Source organism: Gymnodraco acuticeps, unplaced genomic scaffold (genome assembly GCF_902827175.1).
Source record: "Gymnodraco acuticeps unplaced genomic scaffold, fGymAcu1.1, whole genome shotgun sequence".
Taxonomy (NCBI): domain Eukaryota; kingdom Metazoa; phylum Chordata; class Actinopteri; order Perciformes; family Bathydraconidae; genus Gymnodraco; species Gymnodraco acuticeps.
The window spans coordinates 158,784-180,211 of record NW_022991196.1 but is presented as its reverse complement, the minus strand read 5'-3'; the positions used below and the strand labels follow the sequence as shown (position 1 = coordinate 180,211).

The following is a 21,428-nucleotide window of genomic DNA, read 5'->3' as shown; positions in this document are numbered from 1 at the left end:
CTAGGCCAGGGGTCGGCAACCCGCAGCCCTCGAGCCGCATGCTCTGGCTCCCTTGAGCTTAGACAAAAATAAGAAGGAGATAAAATAAAAGTATTTGTAGGACTATTTATATTTTCTTGCACGGTTGAAAATGTTTCGTATCTTGTATTTTGAGGTGATACTGTGACACATAAATAAAAAACAAAACGGTTTTAATTAGGTCAACTAAAATATGCGTCACATCCTGCTACGGTCCCGCGCTAGCGCCTTTTCTTGCAGGCGAATAAACTGACCCCCGGTGTCAGTACCATGGCTGCAGTCGAATAGTCCAAAAATCAGCTCCTAAATTCTAACCCTATCATCTATTCCTTGACCTTGATTTATTATAAACGTTAGTCCTCGTCACCCTCTCCCTCCGGTCCACATTAATACAAATGATCCCAATACGTATGATTGTATGAACTATGGATCTTAAAATCAATACAAATGTATTTATTATAAACGTTAGTCCTTAACATCTATCACTGTGTTTATCACCATTCAAACATCTTTTAAAAGTTGAACAAACCCCACACAGCTCAGTAAAGACTGTGAGATGTTGACTTTATTTGATCATTTCAGTAAAAACTAATGTTCATATTTCTCTTTTTGATTATAATACTGATGAACGTAGCACTTGGCAACTTACCACTACGTTTAAAATGCACTGTAACTTTCATGATATAATTTCTCTGTCATAATCGGTTGTTTCCGTGAACGGCCGACTGTTGAGTGACGGCAAATGCTGCGGCTGCAAGGCATTGTGGGGCAGCATTAAGTTGGGTTTATAGTGAACCAGGTTAATACAGCTGTGTGTGTAGATACAGGGAACATGTGCTCCTCTGGGTGATGAATCCAGACAGGAGGCTCTCTGGTTTTATGATCATGTGAACTGTAAGCTATCTTCCTGATCACAAGGGTATATATTATATAGACCTTTTTTTAAAGATCAAACTAGAAAGTGCCCACTTGTTGTACCTTTGGTGAGAATCAGCCCCTCTGAAGCAAAGTGCTATAAAGGATGTGTTCCTCTCCACAGAGGGAAGAGGAAGAGTGGTGTTCCTGTGGAGGAGCAGCTGTCCAGCTGTGCTCTGTGTCAGGACGTCCTGAAGGATCCAGTCTCTACCAGCTGTGGACACTGGTTCTGCAGACAGTGCATCACCTCATACTGGGAGCAGAGACCTCCATCAGGAGACCCCTCCTGTCCCCAGTGTGGAGAAAGACCCAGAACCAGAGCTGGCCTGCAGACAGCCAGTCAGACCAGCTCTGTACGAGGTAAGAGGCCGAACTCATGCAGCGTCTTATTCCTCTTCCTGGTTCATTTGTTTTTTTATTAGGTATTCTGTTGAAGAACAAAGACATTACAATGTTTATAAAACATTTAAACTCAGTCTGTTTTTATTAGTTTTATTGTTATATTCTCAAAAGCATTTTCTGATTCTCTCCTGTTTCCTTCTCTTCCAGCAGAACGTGGTCTGCAGCAGGTTTTAGATGAACATAGGCTCAGTCTGAGGAGGAGATGTGAACGTGTGACTGAAGGAACTGATCAAAGTGAAACCCTCCTCAACAGCATCTTCACTGAGCTCTACATCACACAAGGCCAGAGTGAAGAGGTTAATACCCAACATGAGGTGAGGCAGCTGGAGACATCTTCCAAGAAAGAGACCCTCCATGACACTCCAATCAAGTGCCAGGACATCTTTAGAGCCTTACCTGACCAACAGACTCTCATCAGAGCGGTCCTGACCAACGGAGTCGCTGGAGTTGGAAAAACCTTCTCAGTGCAGAAGTTCACTCTGGACTGGGCCGAGGGTTTGGGAAACCAAGATGTCAGTCTGGTGATCCCGCTCTCCTTCAGGGAGCTGAACCTGATCAAAGCTGAGCAGTACAGTCTTCTCAGGCTGCTCCATGTTTTCCATCCAACCTTACAGAAGGTCACAGCAGAGCAGCTGGCTGTCTGCAAAGTGCTGCTCATCTTTGACGGCCTGGATGAAAGCAGACTTTCTCTGGACTTCAGAAACAGTGAGGTTGTGTCTGATGTCTCACAGCAGTCCTCAGTCAACGTGCTGCTGACAAACCTCATCAGGGGGAAGCTGCTTCCCTCGGCTCTCGTCTGGATAACTTCCAGACCTGCAGCGGCCAATCAGATCCCTCCTGAGTGCGTGGACAGGGTAACAGAAGTACGAGGCTTCACTGACGCCCAGAAGGAGGAGTACTTCAGGAGGAGATCGAGTGATGAAGACCTGTCCAGCAGAATCATCTCTCACATCAAGAGCTCCAGGAGCCTCCACATCATGTGCATGATCCCAGTCTTCTGCTGGATCACTGCTGCAGTTCTGGACCACATGTTGACTACAGACCAGAGAGGAGAGCTGCCCCAGACCCTCACTGACATGTACTCACACTTCCTGCTGGTCCAGACCAAGAGGAAGAAGCAGAAGTATGAAGCGGGACATGAGACGAGTCCACAGCAGCTGACGGAGGCTGACAGGGAGCTTCTTCTGAAGCTGGGGAGGCTGGCGTTTGAACAGCTAGAGAAAGGAGACATCATGTTCTACCAAGAAGACCTGCAGCGCTGTGGTCTTGATGTCACAGAGGCCTTGGTGCACTCAGGAGTTTGTACAGAGATCTTCAAAAGAGAGAGTGTGATCTTTGAGAAAACAGTCTACTGCTTTGTTCATCTGAGCATTCAGGAGTTTCTGGCTGCAGTCTACATGTTCCACTGTTACACCAACAGAGACACAGCGGTACTGAAGGACTTCCTGCAGGGAGACTATAGCAACAGCAGTGATCATGATTACCCATCCCTGGATGTCTTCCTAAAGGGAGCCATGGCGAAATCCCTCAGAAGTGAAAATGGCCACCTGGACCTGTTTGTCCGCTTTCTCCACGGCCTCTCTCTGGAGTCCAACCAGAGACTGTTAGGAGGCCTGCTGTGTCGCACAGACAACAGACCAGGAATCATCCAGAGACTCTTCAGAGGCCTGCTGGGTCGCACAGACAACATACTAACATTCATTCATAGACTGTTAGGAGGCCTGCTGGGTCGCACAGACAACAGACCAGAAACCATCCAGAGAGCCGTCAGCAACCTGAAGGAGATGAACAGTGGTGACATCTCTCCTGACAGGAGCATCAACATCTTCCACTGTCTGACAGAGATGAAGGACCTCTCAGTACATCAGGAGATCACAGAGTTCCTGAAGTCAGAGAACAGATCAGAGAAGGAACTCTCTGTGATCCACTGCTCTGCTCTGGCCTACATGCTGCAGATGTCAGAGGAGGTTCTGGATGAGTTGGACCTGAACAAGTACAAAACATCAGATGAGGGGAAACAGAGACTGATTCCAGCTGTGAGGAACTGCAGGAAGGCCAAGTAAGTCCAGATGTGATTCACTTTATAAACTAATGTGGATCAGGAGTTTAATTATTCAAATAAACACTATAACATTTCTGCTGTTTAAATACTGAGAGCAAAATAAACCAACACTGTTCTTCTATTTATTTATAATAATAGTTAAACTGAAGCGTTTCTCTCTTCATGTTGAGTGATGGAGGCGACATGTCAAACACATGAAGGACTTTAGAGGTTTCTCAGCATGTGATCAAACCACACAGCAGGACTTACAGTTATCAGTTATTATTACTTTCTAGTTTCTTTATCATTAAACACACACGTTTTTATCACAATGTTTTAGAGTTTAAAATAAGATCTATATCATATCCCACCAATACCAGAGTTATGTCTTAATACTCATACAGTGAGAACATCTGATGGTATTCAGTTTAGAATATTGAAACTTTATTGGTTTGTTAACTGTGTTTGTGCGCAATACATTTCCAGATGCTCAGAGAAGACAAAACATCCATCATTCACATCTAAATATTAATCAACATTTAAATATGTACATCTCTAATATTGTCAAGTGATTTATTTAATTTCTGTTTCCTTGGTAACAGTCAGTGACAGCAGGAGCACAGACCTGTGATCAGATCACACTGACAGCACATTACACTCTATCATATATTATTATATATAAAATGGACTAACAGAAAATCTCAATCAGAACATGTCAAATATGTTTTTCATCAAATGCTTGAGGTCATTATGTTTCCTCTTTTTTAACACATGTTGTAATATATGTGTTATTATAGACTCACTAGCTGTGGACTCTCAGAGGCTCACTGTGAAGTCGTGGCCTCAGCTCTGAAGTCTGACCCCTCCCATCTGAGACATCTGGACCTGAGTGTCAACGATCTGCAGGATTCAGGAGTGGAGCTGCTGAGTTCTGGACTGAAGAGTCCAAACTGCAGACTGGAGGCTCTCAGGTCAGTTCACTGACTGAACTTCATCTGTTTGTGTTTATCATTTTCTGAATTTGAAAAAAATACTGTGAAGCTGACAATTGAGCGGCCCGACCAAGGAAGGAGACAGAGGCAGAACGTCCAAAATACAAGCCGGTGTGGGCATTTATTACCTCATAAACATGTGACACAAAGATTCACAGCCTCAATCCTGCCGAACATGTGCACACCGTCACCAACCACAGGGATCTCACACACACTCCCAGCCTCAAAACAGACAGGGCAACAGACCCTAAATACACACTAATCAGCAATTAGACACAGGTGGGGGGGGGGAGGAGGCAACACAGGGCACCAGGTGCACACAATCAACAGCCACAGACAAGGAAGGGGAACACTTTTAACATGAAACCAGCAAACAGAGACAGACAAACTAAAACACATACAGACACACACACTACCTACATTTCGCCACCAACAAAGCTACACAATCCGTGACGGAGGCCGAGATCTATGGCCCCAGAGATCACCTCCGTTACAAATACATTACAATGATTTTTCCATTTTTGCTAAAGACTGAATATTGATCAGAATAACAAAGAGAAGGTGAATGTGTGAGGGAGAGTGTTTGAGCTTCCACTGACTCACTCTGTGCTCCATGAGTCAGTGGAGATGCTGTTAGTACTGATGAGCTGTGAGGGAGATGAAGGAGTTGATCAACATCTGATCAAAGTTAAAGTTCCAGATCATCAGTGGATTGTTTCTACATCATCTCTGACGTTAAAGGTCTCCTATCATGCAAAAGTCACTTTGTGATGTCTTCTCTACATCACCATGTGTCCCCGGTGTCAGGAGACTCACAAAGTGTCAGGAAACAAACCCCTCTCTCTTTCCTCCGTACCCACATCTCTAAAAACGGGGGAACAACGGAGCTGATCCAGATTTGCTGCGTCATGAGAAACCAATCAGAAACGTTGCTGTCAGAAACAATGAGACGTGTTCTGGAAGTAATATGGTCTGTGTTTACATTAGCATGCTAACACTCAGAGCTAACCTGTGCTGGAGAGATCATGTGTGTGAAGAAGCAGGAAGTAAAAAGGAACTCACCTCGTGGTAAACCTGAGAGAGAGAAAGAGTTTGAGCTCCATCCTGTTTCAGAGAGAATCCTTGATGTGGTTTGGAACATGATATGGAGTTTCATCACGGCAGCATTTAGCTGAGTTTCTGCTGGTAGAATTCTGATCAGGCATTAGCTCCCCCTCCTTTCTTTTTTGTTCAAGCTAAGGACCCGAACCTGCTCTCCTCTAACAGCTGGAACAGAGGGATATGAGGGATTTCTAAAATGCATGATCTGTTTGGTATTTTGAGCAAAACACATCATAGACATGTTTTTATATATTTGTATATATCTGAGACCCATAATATATGCGTAGAGATAGCCTGATAGGAGACCTTTGAAACGCTGTTTAACTCTGAACAGATTATTAAACCTGGAGTTATTTCAAACAGGAACATTGTTTTCTAAAGTTACATCATGTTCTCTTTATTCAGTCTGATGGGGCTGCAGTTTGTCAGAGATCAGCTGTTCTGCTCTGATCTCAGCTCTGAAGTCCAACCTCCATCTGAGAGATCTGGACCTGAGTGACAACGCTCTGAAGGATTCAGGAGTGGAGCTGCTGAGAGATCTTCTGGAGAGTCCAGACTGCAGACTGGAGACTCTCAGGTCAGTTCACTGACTCTCTGTTACTGCTGGAGATCTCATGTTTCATTAGTTATTCAACCTGATTCTTCTACGTAATTAACTTACATCCATTCAGTTGTAAATGTTCTTGTATTCATACTTTCATTTGTAACTAAAGTAAGAACTGCAGAGATACATGCTGACTGATTCTTAAAGGAACTGTGATAGATGTTAGTTGTTAAAAGTAAATCTATGTTTTTAATATTTAGTAAACGATAACGTCTGAATAAAGTTCATCTGAAGTAATATTAGTTTTACAGGATAAAGTGGACTTTCTGAAGAAGACATATGTTTTTGTTCCCATTCATTTCAATGTTGAGTAACATCTGATTATAAACTGATTTGTATCCTCATCATGTTTTCTTTATTCAGTCTGAGGCACTGCAGTTTGTCAGAGATCAGCTGTTCTGCTCTGGCCTCAGCTCTGAAGTCCAACATCCATCTGAGAGATCTGGACCTGAGTTACAACGATCTGCAGGATTCAGAGAAGCTGCTGAGAGATCTTCTGGAGAGTCCAGACTGCAGACTGGAGACCCTCAGGTCAGTGAGGGGTCTCTGCTGGTTCAGCAGTATTGTATGAAACTCAGGGAGGTGTTTCTCTCACTGGGGAAACAGATCAGTGATGTTACCCACTGACTGCAGGCTCTTCCATTCTTCCATCAACTACAGAAGGCCAGCTGAACATGCAAAGCCACACTTTAGTATCAACTCTCTAACAGACATATGGGGTTTTACAGAAGAGCGGGAAAGGTAGTCTGTTCTCATGGGATGTTTTTAGTTTCTAGACCAGGGGTGTCCAAACTGCGGCCCGGGGGCCAAATGCGGCCCTCAGCAAATTTTGAAAATATAATGAAATACGGCCCACACATGAAACTTCAGCTTGTCTTGTCTTGTACTTCTTAAATATATATGTACACATATATTACACAGTAGTATTCATGTGTTAATGAGCCCACCTTTAAAATACATGCAGTCAATTCAAGCTGAAAACATTTCCTAACAAATCTAACTTGATAAGAAAAAAGCCCAATAACTTATTGTTATAACAAGCGTGAAATAAACCTTCATACTTCCTGTAATTATAATCAATGCTGAAGCTCCTGCTTTAAGGAATGAGCTGCTGACAGAATAAAGTAAACCCTCTGGAGAGCTGAGAGCTCTTTGTTTCTTAAAGCATCTTCAAGTAACAAGCATCCTTTACCTTCATGTGAGTTTCCTGACTTATAACTGAACTCATGAGACAACATTCCTCTAGAGAGCGGCCCAGAGCTTTATATATTTCTCTGTATGTGGCCCTCTGTGAAAAAAGTGTGGACCCCCCTGTTCTAGACCAATGACTGGTTACTTCCTGTCATGCAGCTGAGAGCTGTGGCAGTCGTAGTGTTTGCAGAGGAGATATGATGGGATGTAAAGCATGAGGTCAGGACTCTGAAGCTGACTCAAAGAACAAACACTTATTTTAAACTGGATCTCAAACTGTTGGATTGTGTTCGTCTCTACAGGATCAGAGGATATGAGCTGTTCAGAGCCACGATCCAGAAGACCTGTGAGTACTGAAACCATATCCTCCATTCATCCAGATATGAAACTCTTTAATGGAGCGTGACCTCAGAGGAAAACAACACTCTTCTTTCTCTCTTCATCATTTTAGCTGTTTCTCTTTGTTTCATCATCATCATTATTCTCTCTCTCTCTCCTCTCAGGTGACAGGAAGTGAAGACACACAGAAAGGTGAGAGGTCGTACCGTGTGAAGTTTATTTATTGAGGTTTCAACACGTGCTTCTGGTGTTCCAGACAAATCTGCAAGCTCAGGTTTGATTTGTTCTCAGTTTCTTCATCACGGGGCGAGTTTGAGACGTGAAGAGGAGCGCGGAGGCATTTTGGAAAATAAAGAAGAAGGCTGCAGCTGATGAGAGACTTCCTGTTAGCTCTCCTCAATATGAAATGAACAAAAACAATCCATTGTACTTAAAGCTTTTCTTGAGAAGAAAGATGTGTTGCACATACTCCTGCTGCTACCTACCACCACCTCCCACCCATCCCGGCACCAGAGAGGAGACTCCATTGACCCCAGATACCCCAACTCACTCTTCTTCAGGTTAGCTCCGAGCCCCGCCTTCACCTGCCCCAACATCTCACTTTGAACGATGTAGTCATCCGGATATCTGCATACTGAGAGTGGGACGCAGGACCCGGTCAATGAGCTGCTGGAAGGGGGTCCACTGGACTGGAGGGGCGCTTGGATCTGGTGATGCCTTGCTCTTCCTGAAAGGGGAGGACACCTATCTGCCATAGTTCTTCCACCTGACGACTGAGTTCGGCATCGGGGGTTCCAGTTGGGGTGAAGAGACTCTGGGGGGCATCCGATGGCTCCTGAATAGGGGGGGCCCTTGGAGTGTCCAACCTAATGATAAGAATAATAATGATGCATTTAATTTGTAAAGCACCTTTCAGTGCTAAAAGTAATCTCAAAGTGCTACAAGGGGCATAATATACTTATTCTTTAAAGAAACACAAGTTTAATAAAAGGCTTTAAAAAAAGAACGTATTTTAGGCCCTTCTTAAAGGAGTCAGTGGTCTGTGGAGTCCTCAGTTTGTCTGGGAGGGAATTCCACAGGTGAACAGAAAGCCCCCCCATGGTGCGGAGTTTGGTCCTGGGGGGGGGGGGGGAAGTAGATGGTTGGTTGTAGAATGGAGGTTGGAGGTTTGTGAGGAGAGTAGTTCCTTGAGGTATGAAGGAGCGTTCCCGTGGATGCCCTGATGGGTGAGGAGTGAGATCTTGTATTTGAACCTAGCTGGAGGGCTATTGGTGCCCCCTGTGGACCCAAAGAGACTCTTTTGGTTGGGGTAATGAGGTGAAAGTTATCTGCACCTATTAGTAGGAGAGGCTGCACTTTGGGAAAGAGGGAAGGGGAAGGCCTTGTAGGTGGAGATAGTGTTCCTTAAGTTCATCCACAGGATAACTCTAGTCCACAAGTGAAAGTCTGTCGGAGGTGAATGTGTCTTTGAGGAGGAATGTTTTCTTGGGATTGAAAGAGGGTGATATCTCAAAGGTCACTGAGGCTCCATTTCAGAATAATATATATGATATGTTTTATAATGATTGATCATGAAAGTGTTCTCAAAGCTGGTGAAGGTGCAGCTAGTTTGAATGGCTTGGTATACTGCAGGGTAGCTGGTGAATTTACTCCAGGTGGAACTAAAGTCTGATACAACACTTGATTATATTTCACATCATTCATCCACATCTGTAAAGTAACTAAAGGTATTAAATACATGTAGTGGAGTAGAAGTACACCATGTACCTCTGAACTGTAGTGGAGTAGAAGTACACAGTTGCATAAAAAGAAAACTAAGCTTCATCTCTAAGCCCCATGGCCTTGGAAGAGCTGCTAAGGAAAAGGAAAGACATCTGGAGACTTTGGAGAGACAGCTAACGGACAAACTCAAGGAACTGAAAGACCCTCCCTTAAGCCCCTGTCACACTGTCCCGAAGTTGACACCCGATGGACACACGAATATGGAATTGTGAATTTTGCACGAAGATGGCCCCGAACCACACACGAAGGCAACATTTACATTAAATTTAAGACATACAACTGCAACAAAAGTAACAAAAACAATTATGTTACAGTACTATGATACTGTACTGATATCTTCAGACTTTGTTCTTTACTTTATCCGTCTTTATATGTAGAAGATATTAAGTTTTCTCCGTCATGTTGTTGTTTCCATAGCAACAACAACTTCCTGTCAATTCGCCTTCAAAATAATATATTATATCCTTTTCAGTTTCACAGAACACAAATTGGGTTATTTACATAATATATTTACATGATTTTGTTGTGCAATAAAAAACCCGATGGACACACGATAAAGGAAATGTTCAAATTCCGCTGTGATCGTAGCAACATCGGGCCATTCGTGAGGGCATCTTAAGCCATCGTATGACCGCCGGTGGAGTTTCTCAGGCTCCGGCAGCAACTTCGTGAGCGGTGGCAAAATCTTTGGCATGCCAAAAAATAGCCGAAGGACCTTGAGAAGGTTCATTTTCGTGTTGAATTTGTGTGTCAATTTTGCCCTTCGTAAGGCCATCGTGAGGGCATCTTGTTATCATCGGTGCCATCGGGCATTCGCCCCGATCAGAGTGAGGGCGAATGCCCGATGGCACCGATGATAACACGAAGATGACACGATTCGACAAGATGCCCTCACGAGTGCCTTACGAAGTTGCCGCTCACGAAGTTGCTGCCGGAGCCTGAGAAACTCCACCGGCGGTCATACGATGGCTTAAGATGCTCTCACGAATGGCGCGATGTTGTTACGATCAGAGCCGAATTTGAACATTTCCTTTATCGTGTGTCCATCGGGTGTCAATTTCGGGACAGTGTGACAGGGGCTTTATAGGCTGTATGCTTATTAGCCTGACCTTGAATGACTCAGTGCAGTGTTCTGTGCAGGTTTTCTGTTTGCTTTTTCAACTCAAGGAGCTCAAAGACTGATTGAAAGTTGATTTGATTTGCATAATCTCTGATTCAATGTGAAGGAGAATTCACCTTTGAGTTGATACAGTATATGTGTGCATATAATGCACCCTTTGGCCTAACCTGGGAGAGCCTTATGTTCACTGCCAACCTAAGGACCTCCAACATGTTAATAAAGAATGTATTGAAAAGTTATTTGGCTGATTGTTGTATATTGGCTCAGCCAGGTTATATGGGATGCCCAGTCTACTTACAGATGGGTCACTCATTTTGAAATATTACGCTTCGTTTTCTTTTTCTTTAATTTGTCATCCTCATGTAGAATGCTATCACGAAACACACATCTGGTTGTTCATAGCATAAAGAACATCTGATTTAATGTGAGGTAGGGAAATAATCATTTGAGGATAAGTATGTGTATATAAATATGTAATTTACAACAGCTGTAAGATGCTTGATAAGTTTGAAATGCACCTTGAATATGCTTGAAAAGTGCTTGAATTTGACCTTGGAAAAGGTGTAAGAACCCTGTAAAAAGTATTAAAAGTTGATAAATCAATTTATCGAAAATTATGGCTATTAAAAAGTAATAAACGGTTGTTTTCAATAAGTATATAAATGGTCCAAAGAGGTTGTATTCTACAGTCTGCCTGAATGTAATCATTGCGTAGGTGTGTAGTGTGATTCTGTGTAGTTTATTGATGGCATCCCGTTGGATTTGACGTCATCTGAACAGGACATCGCACGCTCACTGCTTGATAGCGCGAAGGTCCGTTTACGCCGGTTGTTATCAACATCGTTATGGGGAAATGCAAGTTTGCGTCCAAATGGTTGGAAGATAAGGAGGAAGGACAATCAATACTGACCAAAGTCAGGTTGGAAATGTTTTGAAATGTTGTATGTTTTTTTCCCAAAACTTTGTCCATTTATATTTTGTACCATATCTAAATTACACATATCTAGTAAAAGAACCGTACATTTTTTTCATCGTATTTTCAGACTGTATTGGAATATTCTTCCTCTAGCAAAAATGGTCACTACCGAAACATAGTACATACACTGTAGTAAACAAGTATTATATTAGCCTGTTAAGATTGTTTTACCTTCCCTTCTCTAAAAAGTATTTTAACAAATATTTCTTGAGGGTTTTCACAATTAAATTAATAAAAGTGAATTTTTAATCAAATCAAAAAAGTTTATACAAATCCTAAAAATGTTAATGCAAACTTTCTTTGTAAAATGCATAACACTGATCATATTGATTCCAGAGTTGATGATTGTTGAAATTGAACATACATTAAACCAGTGGTTCTCAAAGTGGGGGGCGCGCCCCCCTTGGGTGGCGCAGAGGTATGCCAGGGGGGGGGGGGGGGGGGGGGGCGCGAGAGACCAGGAGGAAAAATGGCTATAAAAAAAAAAAAAGATTAAAAAAAAAAAAATCATAAATTGAAAAATTATTGATTCGAAAATTATATGATGCAGTACTATTACGTCTGGGTCTGTGTGTTTCATTAAAGCTCGGCTCTGTGTGTGTGTGCGCGAGCGAGCGAAAGAGAGAGAGAACGCACCGGTACCGGAGATCGTTGTTGTTAGCTTCTGGTGCTAGCGAGCTACGCTAACGGATATAAGGAGTTTTTTCAACAACAAGGTGGAGGAGAGTCCTCTCCTGTCAGACTGAGAGGCTCAGTGAGCTAAAGGACTCTCTCAGTGTTATCTCAGTGGGTCTCAAACGTTTTGGTCACCATTAATGTAAACAATTATTTCCGAGGCACACGTTTATATGATCATTATAGTTATAAAAAATAAGAGAATAAATGAAAAACAGGTATGAAATACTATATGACAGTGAAACAAGAATAAAGTTTAAAAGGGGAATGATTTGTAAAATATCCATAAAGAAATAGTAAATCTGTTTACAGTTCTGTTTCAGATGGGTGTTGAGAGATGTATCCATAGATCTCTTCATGTTGCTCTCAAAGTGCACCAGATTGATGCTTTTAACTTCAATATTTAAAAATAAATCTTCCCGGGGGAGCTTGCCCCCGGACCCCCCCTATGTGAGGTCCACACACCACCTATAAAAATAGCACTTTACCCCTGCTTACACCTATATGCCTCGAGCCTTCATTGTAAATGTCACACTGTGTATTTGCGTGGGGAGTGTTGCAGGTAGAACATTCCTCTGTAGCGCCCGGGACATTAATGGGAAACCCTAAATGTTTGAGCACCCTCTATGAAACGTCAAGCTACCCCACAGCACCCCCAAAATAAATCTCTGGCGCCGCCACTGAGCCTGACTATTTGTGTTGGGGGGGCCCGACTTATTTTCTTCTCCAAAGGGGGGGCCTGACAGAAAAAGTTTGAGAACCATTGCATTAAACCAATCAGTATCATTTCATTTTAGTTGATAAGTCAATATACTTTATTTTTTACAAAACATCCAGTGTTTCGGTAGTGACCACAGTATTTTGTTCTCAAGGTTGTATCATATTCCCTCAACCTTATTGCTTAATCTTAACTCACAACATGCCTCATGTTGAAGTGTGAACGTTTGAAGCTACTGACCCAGAATCAGCACTTTAGTAACAGGCTGAAATAGAGGGGGATGAGGCTAGAATGCATAATCTGTTTGGTATTTTGAGAAAAACACTTCATAGACATGTTTTTTTATATATCTGAGACCTTTAATACATGCCTAACAATAGTATAATAAGAGACCTTTAAAGTAACACTGAATTTCAGACTTTAAAACACATTTATTTCAAAATGGTGGGATTTACCTGCTTACCATTCCATTTTAGTCACTACCGAAACGATCATGTCAATTACCATTTTGAAACGTGTATTACAATTAAATCACGGTTAAATATGTTCATTGTGTTGTAGTTGTAGCCCCCCCTTGCCAGCGATTCTCTCTGACCAATCAGCAGTCGAGAGTGGTTTAGCATATGCAGCCCGGTTGTTGGCCCGGTAAGAACCTCCATTTTGGAGGGCCAGAAAAAAGGTGAAAAAGTAGCCCTGAGCCGGAACTAGCCCTAGTGGAAAGCAGAAAGCTTAAACCGTGCTACGTGCTGCAGGAAAAGCCATAAATGACTTGAATGAATCAGAACGCCAGATTGACCTTGTTTTGATCTGTTTTTCTGCCTACAGAACGAGACGTTCCTGTGTCACCGGTTCACGCGCTTCGTCATGAAGTACAACCTGATGTCCAAGGACAACCTGATCGTGCCCATCCTGGAGGAGGAGGTGCAGAACACCTCGTCAGCGGGGGAGAGCGAGGCCTAAACACACTGCTGCCACAAAGGGAGACACATGTAACACACACATGACATGAGGAGACACATCCACACACCTTGCATACACAGTACACACATATATAATATATATATATACACACTACAGTGTCTACAATAAGGCTCCTTGTCTCGTAACACTGTCCATGTCCCTCCACCCTTGTCACCTGTGTCTATCTCAAAGGAAGTGAGGGGTAGCGGGAGCAGAGTTCAGCCATGCCTGCAGGACAAGTTGACGTTTTCTATCCTCCTCCCTCTCGCTCTGTGTGTTCAGATCCACTCTGGGGGTCTGCGTGCAGCCCCTGCTCTCACACTCCTCCTCCTGGGGAAACCCCTTTTACCTTTAATGTTCTTTAAGCAGCTGGATTTGCAAAAATGTAATCATGGTGACCTGTATTGTTGACAAAGGCACACGCTGACAGCCCCTCCCTCTGTATATAACCCCCCCCTCTCTCTTAATTCACTACCATCATGTTTTCTGATGGTGCTTCACTTTTTCGTGTCTGCTTCTGTTTCTCTGTTCGCTTATTGTGTTTCCTACCAGCCTGTTTTTCGGGGGGTCGTCCTCTGAAATGGATCAATAAAGTAGCCTGCTGACTTAAAGGGATAGATCAGATTGTGTGTGGGGTTGTCGCATATCCATAGTTCAGGTATGACCGACAGTAACTGCTCTCTAAAAGCCACCAAACTCCATCGTCAGAAACCAGTTATTTTTTACATCGCTGAACACAGAAGTTTCTCGCCTTCTGCTGCCTCAACTAGTACGGCTTTTTTTGGTGGTATTTTGTGACTTTAGTGTTTAAAGTAGTTAGTTTGGATTCACTGACGTCACACGATTTACACAAAATAACTAACTGATAGAGGCAGAAGTAGAACAGCAACGCCTTTTTGTTCTGCGATTTATAAAATCACTGCTTTTATCGATGGCGTCTGGCTTTGGCGAGAGCGTCACAAAAATGCTTTGGGTCCTCGTTTTGACGGCAAGGTTAAGCAGAGGAAAATATCGTCATCTACTGTAGGTAATACACTTTTATACAACCCTACTTTAAAACACAAACATCCCTTTTTAATGATGCCAGTGAAGCACGAAACGTAGGTGTGTGTGGCTTGTGTGGTAGTGAACAAAGACAAACGTAACCTTAGTCGCCCCCATTTTAATACCGTGTGAAATGTGTCGGATATTCCCCTTTCCTCGACAGGGTTGGGTCTGAGGGTCACATGGGACTGAGCTGCTGTAAGCCGGTCTTTCCTAACGCATTAAGACGAGTAACATACAAGGAAAGGAGGAAATATCAGATACATTTACGTGTCGGAGCACAACCCCCCCCCCTTTCTTTTACCCTCCCCCTCATTAAGTTATTTTGTGGGAGGAGTCTTGTCAATCCAAACCCACTTTTTTTTAATGGACTAAAATAATTTTGTTTCTGTCGACATTTTCATGATGTCTGTTAATAAAAAAGAGCTATTAGTCAGGTGTTTGTGTGGCTGTGTTATCATTCATGGGGCTTTCCAGTGATGGGTCTGAACCAAATGTGTGATTTCCAATAACTGCGGCGTTAAGACCAAAAGTAAAACAAATAATACTGGAAAAATAGGAATAAGCATTTCCAAAAATGACATGTTTTTGATTTGTATTCTGCTTCAATCCATATTTGTTAGGCTATTTTAATTTGTGGTTAAGACGTGTCTCTGGCCGCTGAAAGGGATCCACTGAAGATTTATATTGAAGTTGTTTTAACAGGGTGTCCGCGGGGTCTTAAAAACAGGGTTCGTACGGGTACATTTCATGTGGTGTTTTCAAGGTTTGAAAAGTGCTTGGATTTTGGAGAAAGTGCTTGAAAATCTACTTGCTTTACTTTTATAATAAATTGATGTCTGACTGAATAGTTCACTTTTTTTGATTAAAAAAAAGAGAAAGAAGTCGGAGCGAGCTTAATTACTTTTCATAAAAAGACAGCTCCACTCCTTTTATACATATGTTGATATTTGAAAACTTTTTTTCAGTTTTAGATTTTCCGTTTTCAGATTCCAAACAATTATCTTTTTAGTTTCAAATCTTGTTTTTTCAGGTTTCACCGTTTTTTTTCGCTTTCAGACTTCTGGCCCTGATGTTGCTTGGGGGGGGGGGGGGCTTACCAAAGAGTAGTTTAGCATCCTGAGTGACTTCCCTCCAGGCCCAGTTCTACGGGGGTGCATAAGGGTGCATTGCACCCTCAGTTGAGTCGTTATGCACCCTCATTTGAAAAGTGAAAAGTGAAAAATATTACATATATAATAATAATAATAGTAGTGATAATAATAATAAGAATAATTTAGTTGAAATAAAATAAATGGTAATTGTGGTTAAATAACATTGTCTGCTGCATTTATTTGGTCAATTTAAACGGTAAGTAACGTTATTATGTGAGGTGTGCGTGACCTGTGCCGCTGCGCGTTCGTCATCTGCAAGGTGCTTACACAGCAGTCAATGATGGACATCAGAAAATGGTTAAAACAACCAGCCCTTATCGCCAGCAGTAACACTGCATCTACTGCAGGTAACAACAGTTCAGATCATGGGGACATTATGTTACGTTTGTTCTCACTGTCGTGGACACTAACGTCCTCCTGCCCGACTTGCCGGCTTTGCCCGCCTCGCCCACGGAGGGAGAGCAGCTGCAGCCGTCTTCGTTGCCCCAAACACCGCCACCCCTCGGCGCCCCACAAGTCCCAGAGGACCTCGGCAAAACAGCCTGCCCAGGTATATTTAAAAAAGTACCCAACTTGCGTGTACAGTGGGGTAAGGCGCTCATTTTGCTGCTCATGGTTTCAAAACAGAGATTGGCTGGAATATTCATGTAAAAAGATGCCTCTTCTGCTATGCATGTAGACATTTCGGTTCAAGTAAGTCAGATGCCTTCACTACAACGGGCTACAACAACTGGCGCCATGCTCTTGTACGTGATAAGGGACTGGGAAGGCATGAATCAAGCAAAGAGCACATCCATAGATCTCTTAATGTTGCTCTCAAAGTGCACCAGATTGATGCTTTTAACTTCAATATTTAAAAAAAAAATCTTCCCGGGGGAGCATGCCCCCGGACCCCCTTAGAGGAGGTGAGGACCCCCCTAGAGGGTGTTAGGTCCACTCTCCACTTATAAAAATAGCACTGCACCCTCTCTAATCTCAGATGCACCCTGAGTCATTTTGTTCTGGAACCGGGCCTGCTTCCCTCCCTCTGTCATGTTGCCTTCATGGATGTAAGGTAGCGCGAGAAATATAACTCAACACTTTCTATACACGACAACACTCCCGTGATTGGTGGGAAACCAAACTGATACCAGCGTCAAAGTTCCGTTAAGCGAGCTGTTGAGCATCGCAGTTCAGAATCAGATCAGAATCAGAAAACCTTTATTAGTCCCACAGAGGGGACATGTACGTTGTTACAGCAGAAAAGAGCCACTGACAGCTTAATGTTACATAATGTTACATGCAAAAAGTATTTAAAGTAAAAAAAAGTTATATGATAAAAAAATATATTAAAATAAAAAGTTATACAATTTACAAAATACACATCCTGTAACAGTTCTGAGGATTTAGCAGCCAGGTATATATTGCAGTTGTATAAAGGGTTGGGTGAAGTGTTTTGCCCAAAATACCAAAAATACCTCATCTGCACTTTTCCCCATAACAATGAATTATAATCAATACTTTTAGATGTAAATGGTTTATTGTGTCATTGGGTCTCTGAAGCAATCAAACTTTGACCACACTGTTATCAGACTGTTATCAGAGTTTTCTCAGACTTTTAGCACTCTTTCCCCGCAAAACGACTTTAAACCATCAGTGTCACTATTGCGGGGATGTAGGAATGTACCTGTGTCTGGTGCGGAGCCTCCCTGCACTTTAAATCAATTGATTTGCCTTTACTTATCGTATTTCCTACTGTTAATGAACTGTGCTCATGTCGGGTGATGCGCTCCCTGGAGCCCTCCTGTGGGGAGACTTGGAACTGCATTTAAATCACTTTGTGCTTTTTAAGCCATTTAAAATAGTTTTTCTCTCTTTTAAAATACTTTCTGCCCTAGAAATGATTTTTAATCAGTATTACCATTATTTAGGGGCTTCATGAACACGAATTGGAGCATCCCTGCACACTTCCCTCTTATTTAAAACCATTTTCAGTGAGGTGCTGCAGCGTGATTCTCTCCTTTTTCCTCTGCCCCTATTTAAAACACTTGCTAGATAAAATCTCTATTTCAGCCCTGATTTTGGCACATCTTATAAATTAGTTAAATGTAGCCTTGTGTTTTTATTTAAGTCGCTGTTCATTGTTTGTTATATAAAGCAGATTTAATGACTTCCTATGGAGGTTGATGAGTGGATGTTGTGTCCTTTTGATAACTTTGTTGAGCTTGTTTTTAGCTGCATGTCTTTTTCTATCTCACTGAACAAAGTCCCTGCGTGTGAAGTGCTTCAGCTGATAAGGCTGGTTATGAATCAGACGGAGGAGCTGCAGACAGGGCGGGAAGTTGAAAGTGAAAGTATGAAGTCAGACTTGGCAGACTGCCAGACGCCATTTTACAGCTCGACACGAGGAGAACAACAGGGTGAGTGTTAACACCACGATCTGCTTTTTAACACATTTATTATTTACTCTGTCAAACTGGATGTCAGAAAATAACTTATTGGTTAACAATCTTCGTCCTAGAGTCCATTGAGACTTCTGCAAGTGTTGTACACTTTTATTATTTCCTGTTTTATGATTCGTCAGAGTTACATTACATGTGAGAGCCCAGCGCAGACAAAATGGAGAACGGCCTGTCTGAAGTCTGACTGATATCATATATTTTAACTGTGTGTGTGTGTGTGTGTGTGTGTGTGTGTGTGTGTGTGTGTGTGTGTGTGTGTGTGTGTGTGTGTGTGTGTGTGTGTGTGTGGTTACTGGTGTATCTCTCAGACTGGAGAAGATGAGTGATTTAAAAGATGAGGAAGAGGACACATCTTCAGTCTCCAGCTGTCTGTCTCTGAAGAGTGACGGGTCTATGCATTGGCTTCCTCCAGGCTTCAGTAATGAACCTGGACCCTCAGACACAAAGTAAGAGTTTCTACTGTAACCTGACCTGAAGAGGATCCAGTTTTGATGTAATCTAATATATGTAACTGTTCTTTAATGAAAATCATGTGAGCAGTTTGTAAAGGAAACACGCAGCAGAGTAAGCTAACGTTATCTAAGGATATTTTAATATGCAATTATATTATCATTGTCTCTGTGTATAACATGGTTTTAAATAGCAACAATGTTGACAAATACTGATTTAAAAACTATATATATTGTCCAAAACATTATTTATCTACTTGGGCATATCTATGATATGTCTTTTTAAGATGTTTTATTAATAATAGTGATAACCTGGTGAGCTGGTTGTGTTTAGCATTAGCAGGTGAAACAGAGTTTTGTGAAATCACATGTAGAGTCAATGCAAAGACCCAGATCCATGCCTGGCAACACGAAGGAAGTGAAGATGTTAAATTCATGTCACCTGCGTATTCGTGCAGCGTGACACATTTCAACTTGAGTGTAAAGTTAGTGACGCTCTGTTACAAAAGCTGTCAGTGTTGAGATTGTGCTCCTGTGGTCTCTGACGGTCTGAGGGCAATCAGAGAGGAGAGCAGAGCTCTACAGCAGCTCATATTCATCCATCCATCCATCCATCTTCTCCCGCTTATCCGTGGTCGGGTCGCGGGGGTAGCAGTTCCAGCAGAGAGCCCCAAACTTTCTTTTCCCTGGCGACATCAACCAGCTCTGACTGGGGGATCCCAAGGCGCTCCCAGGCCAACGAAGAGATATAATCCCTCCACCTGGTCCTAGGTCTACCCCTTGGTCTCTCTTCCCAGCTGGACGTGCCTGGAACACCTCCCTAGGGAGGCGCCCAGGTGGCATCCTAACTAGGTGCCCGAACCACCTCAACTGGCTCCTTTCGACGCGAAGGAGGAGCGGCTCAACTCCGAGTCCCTCCCTGATGACCGAACTTCTCACCTTATCCCTAAGGGAGACACCAGCCACCCTGCGGAGAAAAACCCATCTCGGCCGCTTGTATCCGCAATCTCGTTCTTTCGGTCATGACCCATCCTTCATGACCATAGGTGAGGGTAGGAACGAAAATGGCCCGGTAGACAGAGAGCTTTGCCTTCTGGCTCAGCTCCCTTTTCGTCACAACGGTGCGGTAAAGCGACTGCAGTACCGCTCCCGCTGCTCCGATTCTCCGGCCCATCTCACGCTCCATTGTTCCCTCACTCGAGAACAAGACCCCGAGATACTTGAACTCCTTCACTTGGGGTAAGGACTCATTCCCTACTTGAAGTGGACAGTCCATCGGTTTCCTGCTGAGCTCATATTCAATCAGGGTTATTCATGTTCCTGTATAAACCTGAGACTGTCTGTGGTGCTAACAATATACTCACTGCTGTACTTATGACTTCATGAAGTTACTCTGAGTGTTGATGGAGCAGCTAATGTTAGCCTAGCTTTAATCAAACCGGTCTCTTCAGAAAAAAAATTAAAAAATGTTATGCTCGTTGTGTTGGAGACAGACCTGACAAAGCATTAACTCAGGCTTTTTACAAATCAGTATCATTCTGTTGTTATTTAGGCATCCTTTCCAGATGTTTATTCAACCCAGTCTCACGGCATTTCGTGTTATAGTCACGACATTTAATCTATTGATTCGTGTTCACCAACACGATTTCCCCTTTTTTTCGTGTCACACAGAACGATTTTAAAAGGAATGTATTTCTATTGGTAGCCTGCAGCACGTCTTTTTGTCCATTCGGGTCTTGGAAGACCGGAAGCTGTTGGGTTCATAAAAACATGTTCTTACTCAATATCAAGCCACGATTATTATTTTAATTTTAAATCGTATAATGTCAGACTTTTTTTGTCGTCTGAGAGGAAAAGAAATGGCTCAGAGCCTCAGAATACTGAAATCTGTATTTTTTTCCTTCTAATTTGTTATTCTTTTCTAAATAACACACTGTTATTTACTCACCAATAACACACAATTATCCTTGTTTTTATTTATTTGTTTAATTCCATAATCTCGTGCTTTTTTGGCGTCCGTCAGGAACTGAATTTCAAAATAAAAATAACCGGAAACAGACATAGGCCTATAAGGGACATTTCGAGCATCATTGCGATACACAGCCACTGAACTGATTACCCAAGATCCTCAGCTGTTGTTTAAGCTTGCTGATTGGATGTTTTAGCCGCAATGCATGTAGGGATATGGTGTTAATGCGATATGAAATCCGAAAAACATTTCTGAGTTTAGGATGGCCGAAGACACTACACTACCCATAATCCCCAGCTATCGTTTAGGACTACTGTCCCCGTGATTCATCTTCAAGCTCTGGGATTGGATGTTGGAGTGGCAGTGCGCCAAGGTTACGCCGAGCGTCAAACAGCTGTTTGAAATGGAACGAAACCACGCCAGACTATCCAAAACTGGAATCGACATTGGTGTTATCAAATGTAAAACATATAATTAATAAATGGGTGAAAATCGCTTGTGTCCATAATGAGCAGCATTAATATATACTCACATAAC

The 21,428-nt window shown here is 42.6% G+C and overlaps 1 protein-coding gene across 11 annotated transcripts in view; it reads left to right on the top strand.

Moving 5' to 3' along the window:
* Nucleotides 1-21,428, top strand: part of LOC117561250 (protein NLRC3-like) — a 79,515-nt gene that overhangs the window by 17,146 nt on the left and 40,941 nt on the right. For 5 of the 11 annotated variants that reach the window (XR_004571312.1, XR_004571314.1, XR_004571313.1 and 2 more), the window contains exon 4: nucleotides 18,782-18,919. Coding sequence is in view for 2 of the 11 variants with exons in the window: in XM_034238543.1 (XP_034094434.1) it covers nucleotides 18,782-18,919 (138 nt within the window). In the remaining 9 variants the exon portion in view is untranslated. Of the gene's footprint in view, nucleotides 1-1,057; nucleotides 1,294-1,482; nucleotides 3,395-4,173; nucleotides 4,348-5,874; nucleotides 6,047-6,436; nucleotides 6,605-7,566; nucleotides 7,611-7,767; nucleotides 7,796-7,894; nucleotides 9,632-13,699; nucleotides 14,941-18,781; nucleotides 18,920-21,428 lie in introns of those variants that run through there. The other 6 variants (XR_004571320.1, XR_004571316.1, XR_004571319.1 and 3 more) reach the window with 6 other exon arrangements.